Source organism: Hydractinia symbiolongicarpus, chromosome 9 (genome assembly GCF_029227915.1).
Source record: "Hydractinia symbiolongicarpus strain clone_291-10 chromosome 9, HSymV2.1, whole genome shotgun sequence".
In the NCBI taxonomy this organism is placed as follows: domain Eukaryota; kingdom Metazoa; phylum Cnidaria; class Hydrozoa; order Anthoathecata; family Hydractiniidae; genus Hydractinia; species Hydractinia symbiolongicarpus.
The window spans coordinates 23,385,454-23,395,038 of NC_079883.1; the positions used below are offsets into that span (position 1 = coordinate 23,385,454).

General features: G+C 33.1%; 1 protein-coding gene across 2 annotated transcripts in view; it reads right to left on the reverse strand.

The window, feature by feature from the left end:
- Positions 1-210: 210 nt before the first annotated feature.
- Positions 211-9,585, reverse strand: part of LOC130657189 (sterol carrier protein 2-like) — an 82,846-nt gene continuing 73,471 nt past the window's right edge. The window contains exons 2-13 of one of the 2 annotated variants that reach the window (XM_057460158.1): positions 9,272-9,342; positions 8,742-8,779; positions 8,555-8,659; positions 8,187-8,204; positions 7,996-8,118; positions 7,549-7,697; positions 4,634-4,891; positions 3,675-3,863; positions 2,315-2,402; positions 2,050-2,115; positions 1,547-1,599; positions 211-1,340 (exon numbers count right to left, since the gene is read on the reverse strand). In XM_057460158.1, coding sequence (XP_057316141.1) covers positions 1,212-1,340; positions 1,547-1,599; positions 2,050-2,115; positions 2,315-2,402; positions 3,675-3,863; positions 4,634-4,891; positions 7,549-7,697; positions 7,996-8,118; positions 8,187-8,204; positions 8,555-8,659; positions 8,742-8,779; positions 9,272-9,315 — 1,260 coding nt within the window. In that variant the 5' untranslated portion in view covers positions 9,316-9,342 and the 3' untranslated portion in view covers positions 211-1,211. The remainder of the gene's footprint in view (positions 1,341-1,546; positions 1,600-2,049; positions 2,116-2,314; positions 2,403-3,674; positions 3,864-4,633; positions 4,892-7,548; positions 7,698-7,995; positions 8,119-8,186; positions 8,205-8,554; positions 8,660-8,741; positions 8,780-9,271; positions 9,343-9,585) is intronic. The other variant, XM_057460159.1, reaches the window with a different exon arrangement.

Genomic DNA, 9,585 nt, shown 5'->3' on the forward strand with positions numbered 1-9,585 from the left:
AAATTTGACCTGTTTCACAAAACAGGGTAGGAAGTGTTGTGACACACCGTGGTGCATTTTACTACCAGAAAATACCAACATTTAATACAGTAGAACATGGAAAAAAAGAATTTTTAGGGATTACTTTTAAACTATCCATAACGATCATGCCATCATCGAAATATCTAAGAGTTGATTAAGGGCTGGCTTTAACATAGTCAAACAAAACTATCTTGGCACGCCATTTTATTTCTGACGAAAAACTTTACACTTCTTGCCAACACGTTTTCTTAGTAACCAATAAAAGTTCGGAAAAAACTACCACATTTCACGAAATTCTGACCTTAAAAAACTGCTGTTAAGAACAAGTTAATGAAAATACGTGGTTTTATAATTTACTTTCTTGTTTAAAATAATTTAATTTATATTCACTATTTCATCAATATTAAGATTTGGGGAGGTTTTTACATTTTCTCCATATAAATTGAGAATATTTGAGATTTTAAAATATTGAGTAGATTTAAGGAGATTCTCACATACCCATGTAGCATTTATGTATTTAGAAGAAAAAACATGCAACAGGTTGTAAAAAAAACAACGAGGAGATTTAATGAGAATGTTGTTAAAAAATCTACTTCCAGAGGAGAATTAAGAGAAGGCGCGACTACCCTGTAATATTCCAATATATTTTTAGTTTATATTTTTAAGCTACAAATTCTTATTTTGTACAAATTATGCTGACAATACAGGATGGACTATCACTTATTCTAGCATTTCTCGATTGAGAGCAGAATAGCTTAGGAAATTAATTTTCGCGAAGTTTGAGAGTTTTTGTCAATATCGCGAAAATTAATTCCTGTGAAAATTATTAAGATACTCAAAATCGCGAAATTGTAGTTTCATTTCTTTTACCATTTTAATTGACCAAAAACCTTAATGTTAATTTCATCAGTGTTTGTTTTTGTCCCCTAAAAAAAGCCCTTAAAAACGAACAATATAAATCGAAATAAAGATAGTCAAATTATTTTCGAAGTTGAACTTTTTTCCGATAAAATTTCTTGAAAATATTAATTCCTGAAAAGTAAGTAGTCACACAGTCAATCACAATTTCAATTTCGACATTCTCTCCTTGTTTTTGTATTTGTATAACAGAGACCGAGTTTATTTAATCATAACCTAGATTACACCGGTTACAATCTAGATGACACCGGTCACAACCTAGATGACACCGGTCACAGCCTAGATGACACCGGTCTATATTTCTTATACATCGTCACCACTGCCGCTCCTCCGATCCCAAAGTTATGTTGAAGGCCTATTCTGGCGCCCTCAACTTGTCTCTTGCCAGCCTCACCTCGAAGCTAAAAGAAAAGGAGACAAATAATTATATAACGTTCGTGTTATAGACATCTTTATTTTACCAGTTGTTATGACATTTTCACTTTAACTTTTTGTTTTCCGGGCCTCCGAGTTGGCTTAATGTTATATAAAAGTAAAGCTTGCATGGAAGAATAAGACGAAATACTAAATATAACAATGTTTTGAAAGGGATGTAATTTAACTAAACCTGATAGACGATTTCCGCACACTGTGCCAACCCGGTAGCTCCAATTGGGTGTCCTAAATATTAAAACGTTTAGATGAAATCAGAGAAGTTTTAACTAATTTCAATCAGAAATCAAATCCAAAAAACAAATTTAAATATACACCTTTTATTATAACTTCTGAAGAAAAACTAGACTTGAACTTTCAAGAAAGAAATGGTAACCATAAAATAAACAACAATCCAGGCTGCATTAACGTCTTCCAAAAAAAGACTTATACTTTTTCAAAATCACACAAGCGATTACAAGAAATAAGATGGCTTAGTGTTATCCCACACAAAAATTATTTTTTATAAACTTTGTATTTACAGATTGTGTTATCGTCTTTGGTGGTATATCAGGGAAATCACAATAAACATATCAACCAACATAACAACCTGTTTGTTTGTTGAAACAGATAAGCAACGACTGTAAAACGATCGAGTAAAATTTTGACAGTACTAAAACTAAAAATAAGGAGCCTTACCTTTAGATTCCAGACCTCCGTCCGGATTTACTACCCATCGATTTCCAACTTGAAATAAGTGTCCACCTGGTAAAAAGAATTAACTGCAAAACACTGTACGTGAAAATAAACAAGCCAATTTTAAGCACCCTCGGCTACCTTAAAAGACGGTTAAATTTAATATATCATGGAGTAATAGCGAGTTAGTGAGAGAAACTATTACTCTTCAAACGACGTTTGTCGTTGGATAAATAACAAGAAAGAAATAAAGAAAGAAATGCGTTACCAGCTTTATTTGTTATCCACTGTCCTTCATCCACTAATTTACCACCCTGACCTTCCGCACACAAACCGAGAGCTTCATACATAAACAACTAAGTAAGAGAAAAAAAATGATAATCAAAAACTTGGTATATGTTAAGAAAAAAAATTCTAGCAAAACTGGTTTTCGCAGAATAAATTTCCGCAAAATTGCACTTTTTAGAGCACATCGCAAAATAGGATACGCAAGTAGGCAAAATTTGATTAATTGCAAAAAAAAAAAAAACAAAAAAAAAAAAGCATTGGAAATAAAAACAATAAACAAGGCGATGATCTTTATTGTATTTCTCTCGTAATAATTATTTTTTATTTAATATTTTTTATTATTACTTATCTTCCTGAAAAAAAAAATCTAATCGCCTAAAGAGGCTACGAAACAGCTGTTGGTTTTCGACTTTAGTGACTTACAAATGGCGGTGAGAAAGTTTATGATCACTGAGGACAAAACAGCAACTTAAATCATCCTAAATATCATATTAGGCATCCAAATATTTATCTTGCTTTTAACTTAAACTTTCTAACAAAATAATCTTCAAACCTTTTAAGCAACAACAATGACTTTAAAATCTTTTTAGAGGTATTAATTACCTTCTTAAAGTTAGTAACATAGCATTTTTTTACAAATGCAGATCCTCGTCTTATCTCTGTTCCTCGTCAAAGCAAACTTTTGGTTTACTGATATTTAGTGTATTTTACAGACCGTAGCTTATTTTACCGACAAAAAGAATACTTAAGGAAAATAAAAATAAAAAAGTAGCACATCCATTAAAAAAATTAATAATTCATAAAAAGGTTGTCTAGACGTCTATGTGGCTCTAAAGTGTGTATCATTTCTTGCACCTTGGTTTTTTAGTGGTCCGTTTATTACACGCCATTCTTCGAAAATTGCGGGGATTAAGCTTATTGAATCGTTTGGTAGCCCCTTTAAGCTAACGTGATATTTCAATAATCTATAATAATCTGTTTTCTACTTTTTCAACCTTTGCAAAGAGAATGAACCAGACTAATTTATTTATTTATTTATTTATTACTTCTACGAATGCGCAAAATATTGAGTTTTTCGCCGTAACAAAAAATAAAATCGCTAAATTTTTGCACCTTGCAATAAAGTACCAGAAGATTCGCTTCTTCGCAAAAACATCTTAAAATAGTTTATTCGCAAAATGTTGACCTCACCAAAATTAAGGTAAGGTATTTCACAATACAAGATCGAGATGAGCCTCTGCAAGTGGAAAATTACCCTGCAATAAAAGTTTAAACTCGAAACCACCCTACCTCGCTAGACCCGAAACCACCCTACCTCGTTAGACTTGAAACAACCCTACCTCGTTACAAGAGAAGCAGTCATGTACTTCCAAAACGTCCACATCTTTTGCAGTGTAGCCGGACCTTCTATAACAGTACTCCGCAGCTTGTTTAGCCATGTCGTATCCTCCGACATTTTGTAAATTTGAATCAAACGATGACGGTAAGTCTGTCTTCATTTGCTGAGCCAAAATTTCAACAGCTTTGTTCTAAAAAGGTTTTTCGTACAAAAAATAATACCAGACATTAATGGTTGACAAGTATTGTACGGTTATCTTTTTGTAACCATTGTAACGCTGAGAGGACATATTTTTTTGAAAATTGACCAGTATAACCTCTTTAATACACCTTTCCTGAATGTCATAAATTATAAAAAATTATGACGTCATCCAAAATTTTATAATGGTTCTATCTCTTCATATAAGGATATTTAGATAGAATATCAAATTATCATGACAAAACTGAAGTGTTTAGAGCAATATAATATTCTGATTGGATTTTATTTAAATTTGAAAACGAGGCTATTGTTAGAAAGCTCGCTATACAAAGGGTTTGACTACCTTTTACTAAGAAACTTAGGAATAAGAATCATTTTTAGTATCGACCTCCTTAATTAAGTTTGGCATAATTAGAAAATTCGGAAAAGGTCTATTTTGTTCAAAATGAGCTCTACGCTCTACTTGAGTTCGTTTGACACACAATTTAATGAGGATTTTAAAAATCTTATAAATGGTTTTTGAATGGTGACCGAACGTAGACTGGCATTTTCTGTTGCCCAAAGGTTAGGTTGAGTCTTAGTGGATTTACTCCTCATAGTGTTTTCTGCTCAAAAGATCTTCAGGTGATGCTGTATTTGTGTTCCAACGATGTACACTTAGAAATTAGAGCAAAAATTAGCAAAATTTCACAAAGTATTTCTAAACTCAATGGAATCTTTATATACTATAAAACAATTCTTTGGCAATAGACATTTCGGTACCTGTAAGGAATGTTCCAGCAAGAATTTTTCATTACAAACAACCGCCGCTGCTCCACCGTCGGCTGTCATAGAGCACATAAACAAAGTGATTGGACTACAGATTTCTTTCTTCATAATGTCGGCCATCGGAATTACTTTTTGCAAAGATGCATTAGGATTGTGCTGGCTGTGGTAATGGTTTTTATAAGCTATTTTTGCATACTGTTCTTTGGTGGTACCATATTTACTGGAATGCTCCCTTGCACCATATGCATAAATCTAAGTATAAGAAACTCCGTCTTGTAATTACCTACATGCAGACCAATTCAGATATCCGTTCTTTCTTGTAGTTTGGAAGATAACTAGCTGAAATGTAAATACAGGACAAATCTGTATAATGTTAAACTTAGCCCTAAAAATTACCCGAACATGATTTAGTTTAGGGAGAAAACCCACCACAAAATGCACACACCATACACCACACAACACGTGTTTTGAGTTTCAAGAAAAAAGGAATACATCCGATAATTCGGAAAATGAATTCAAATACACGAATGTTTTGCTTCAGAAGTAGTAAAGAGAAGAGTTTTATGCCACGCGACTAAAGCATTTGTTCGAAATAACAGTGTATTAGTAAGATCACCATCCATCTGTCGTGCACCAGGTGGTTAGAGATTGAATAAGACAATTGATTGTATAATTGATGTATGTTCAAACTAAAAATGAATATATACAGAACTAATTTAACCAATAAACTATTAAACAATAAATAAACGGTGCTAAACTAAAAGTTTAGCACATGTTATATAGGGTTACAGAAGATGAGGTGTGTCTCCATTGACTTCTAGTATAAGGCTAACCTGGTTCACTAGTGTTTTGTCATCCTGTATTATTAATTTTACAAATGCGTTGGTGACCTATGACTAATAGTCAACACTATATTCACTAACCAAAACAATAGACTGCCTAAGCTTGTTACTTAAGGCCATAGGTCTATACCACAAGCAGGGGGTTATAAATATAAGTAAAACACAGTATGCTTCTTACTCTTGAACGGTTCAGACGTTTTCCCGCCTACCCTCCCTGATTAATGTACTAATTAGTTCTCTTTTGTTTTTTTCTATATTTGACACACTAATACAACATTGGCGATGACATGATGACAATAACAATCTGGTATCCGTTATATATCGCGTTCCTATCGACACGTAAATGCAAAGTTGGTGTTGGAATAAGGACAAGAACAACCTGACACAATTTCCACGTAGTCATTGATGTGGATGGTGACTAGATGCGAGGCGCAGTCTGATGGTCGATGTTTGATTTAGCTTGAAGGTGTCCTTGCAGAGGGGCTACGCTTTATTTGGGTGATAGACCTCGCCAAGGTTTTAGTCCAGAGGCAGAATCAACCATCTCTGTGCCTTTGTCTTTCCTAGAATTCCACTAATTCTGGTAGGGGTGCTGAGCTTCCCGAGTTATTCTGTCTAAGCTTAGCTTTGTATTTTTTTTACAATGATGGGGTTAAGTAAGTTTTTCTGTAGAGCGTGTCAGTTCATGTCAGTCTGTTATAATGAGACAAACGTTTAATTGTCATTAATTGTGATGTACTGTCAAAAGTCGGTTGTCCAAATGTCAAAAGAAGCCAGTGGCCATATGGTGCAGAAAAAAGAAGCCTGTGGGCCAATCGTTACGATAAAAACCTCATCATAATAGACATGTAGTGTCAAGAGTCCGTTGTCAAAATTTCTAAAAAAAGCCAGTGGCCAAATGGTGCAGTAAAAAGAAGCCTTTGTGCCAACCTCAACCGATATCCCAAACTGGAAAGTATTTAAAAATACATTTTCTGCCGCTACTTTGTGTTGTTTTCACTTCTGAACCATACCAATTAATGACAATATTAATTCATACAAGTTCATTCATACTGATTTGGACACACCTTAAAACAAAAATGGCTGACAAACAAAAGAAAAAGGAAAGAAACAAAAACTACGAAGTGGTCTGAGTGAAAACACGGTGAATGAAGTACAGAAAATGTGATGAATGAGCAATGAATGTTACAAATGTTAAGTTGTGAGCTAAACTTAATTTTTGCTCTTTGACATTCAAATCATGACTAACCTCAATCAAAAACTGTGTGTCCTATTTATGAACAAAAATATATATTGCAGAAAAATAGTCTGCACTAAATAAAATCCCCAATGACAAAATATATTCAAATAAAAAGCAAATGAGAATTCTTTAAAGTAACTGAAAGTAATAATTGATGATAAGTGAACAGAAAACGATTAAGTGAATTCCCTAAGGGTGAAATAAAAAGATTAAATTAAACAAAGGAAATGAAACAATTATAATGAACTAAATAAAATGTTGTTGTTGTTATATTAATGTTTTTTCTTTACAAGCAACAGTGGTTACATTACACCATCCTGGTTAACACGACGCAACAGTTTTACATGTGCGCACATCTAGTGTGCACTGCGCTTACAAGAAAATAGATCATGGAGAAAGACGCTAGTCTATAGGCAGACTAATTACAATGAAAGTGGAAATAATCACAAAAATGCAAGTTAAAAGAGAAGTGTGTTGATAGAAAAACAACATTATTACTACTAATAAAATTTTCACCTAGGATAATTATAGTACCGTCATAAACAAGGATCTTTAAAGGCACAAGGAGGGTCCTTGTGCCTTTAAAGGTGCAATTAGAAATCAGTCCCATTCTCGCGCTTGATCATTCACAATTTTATAGTCTCTGACATGACTTGACCAAGGTTTAACCCTGTGACCTTCTACACTAAAAACGAACAATCTACCACAAGGCTACCAGTCGGCAGAAATTACATTTAACCCTGATATTCTAGAAAAAAGTTTGACGCAATTTTTTTTTTGGACATTTCTTGAAAGCAAAGTTAACAAATATAATATGTTCAACCTACTTTCAAGACATCTGACGTAAAGTTAGATAGGGCTGGTGTGACAGATTCCGGTGGCACGTTAAAAGCTCCCAATCGATCAAAATGCTTCTGTGAGGGGTTAATTCTATCATCCCATTTTGTTGTGAGCCCTCTATCCATCTTTTCAAAGCCTGTATCAAAATTATAATATTACTTGATTGCTTTACGTACAAATATGTATGAAATCCGTCTCATCTCGTGCATGTCAAGTTTGTGAACGAATAAGGTTAATCACACAGTAGTTGCTTTGACAGTTGTTTCCTAACTGATTGAAATGTAGAGGCAGCGGTATCATGTTTCAAAAACAAGAGATAATAAAAATGTAAGGTGTGTTTTCTTCTGCATTCCTTTAAAAATATTTAGGCATATGCTCTTAAAGGCATTGATTATTTTCTTTATTGGGAAAAAAAATTATAAAATGCTTCTTACCTAAAGCTAAGACACAGTTGTATTCACCACTTAGTATCAACAATCTACTCAACATCAGAGCACACGATGCAGATGAACAGTTATTGTTTGTGTTGAACACAGGTATACCAGTTAAGCCTAATTCTACAAATAAAATGCAGTGTTGACTAAAAAATCAAACTAAACCCAGTGGAAAATTGTGTTATACATACCATATACAGCTTTTTGACCTAAAAAAGTAAAATTAACAGTTTGTTGAATATTGTATTCAGACACTACTTCTTAATGTTTTGTGAACTAAGCCCTGTTTCTGTAGCATGATTTTCTAACTCAGTGGGGGGTCTGTGCAGAGACAGACAAAATACGGCTATTACTATAGAGATACACAGAAATAACAATTATCCTTAAACAGTTCAATGCTTTTCATTCTGGTGTGATATAATTTAGTCATTTTAATGGAGCGTTAACAAGATTATGAATTTAATTCAGCATTTCCATCATGGCAGAAAAAAATTATAACAAATAGAATATAAAAATGTATATTGCATATTTCAAGAAGGCTTTTAAAAGCAAGCTGTACCTGAAGTGGACTCTCCATAAACATGACTAACCACAACTGCGTCCACTTGATTGTAGTTTACCCCCGCATCTTTTAGAGCATTCTCTGCTGCTTCTCTTCCAATATCTAAATCATTAACATACTGATCTCATTCTTGTTTTGCGATGTGATACACTTTAGTTCACAAACATAGTAAAAAGGAAATAACCTGGATAATCCCATTTCCGACTGTTTGGCTTTGAAAATCTAAAAAGTATAAGAAAGAAAACTACATTTACAGATAACTTTCAAATACTAAGTATGTTCATTATAGCAAAGTCAGGAAGAAATGGCCCTTCAAATACGCTTTTTACAATAACATAAAAAACAATATTTTATTAGTCATATTTTGGTCAGTGCTAAAACAACTGAAAATCCTTAAAAACGTTCCGAGGTGTTCAAGTTTCTTAATAAGGACTTTCTTTAGTTTCTTTTATCAGTGGCTTGCACTAAATTGAAGAGTTAAAAGCTGGCAAAATCTTGACTGAAGTAACTCTCACATATGATTATAATTACAAATTTAATTTCTTTATATTTTATAGGGTCCCATCCTTTTTTTCGCAATTAAGCATTTTCAAAATGGTAACCAGATAAAACTCTTAACTATTACTATAACAGGAATTTTTTTAAAATAAATATATAGACAGCAATAATAACATTATTAAAGCAAAATTTCTATTTAGAGAAATAACCACATACTTTGTTAGACCAACACCCACAACAAATGCATTTCTTCCAGACATTTTTTACTTTACTATTAGAATGGTAGCTGAAAAAAAAACTTATATTTTTATAGAATTAGTGATGTATAGCGATTAAGGTGTCAACAGCCAACACCCCTTAATAAAATAGACATAGTCACGTAGACTGAGGCAAGTGTTAGAAATTTGAAAATTGCAGCATGCTGTAAACATGGGATAGAGCAATGAGAATAAAAGCAATTAAAATCAATTACAGAGCTTTATTCAGCAATCACACAGAAAAAAAGGAATGCATCGCATTATTGAGGCAAA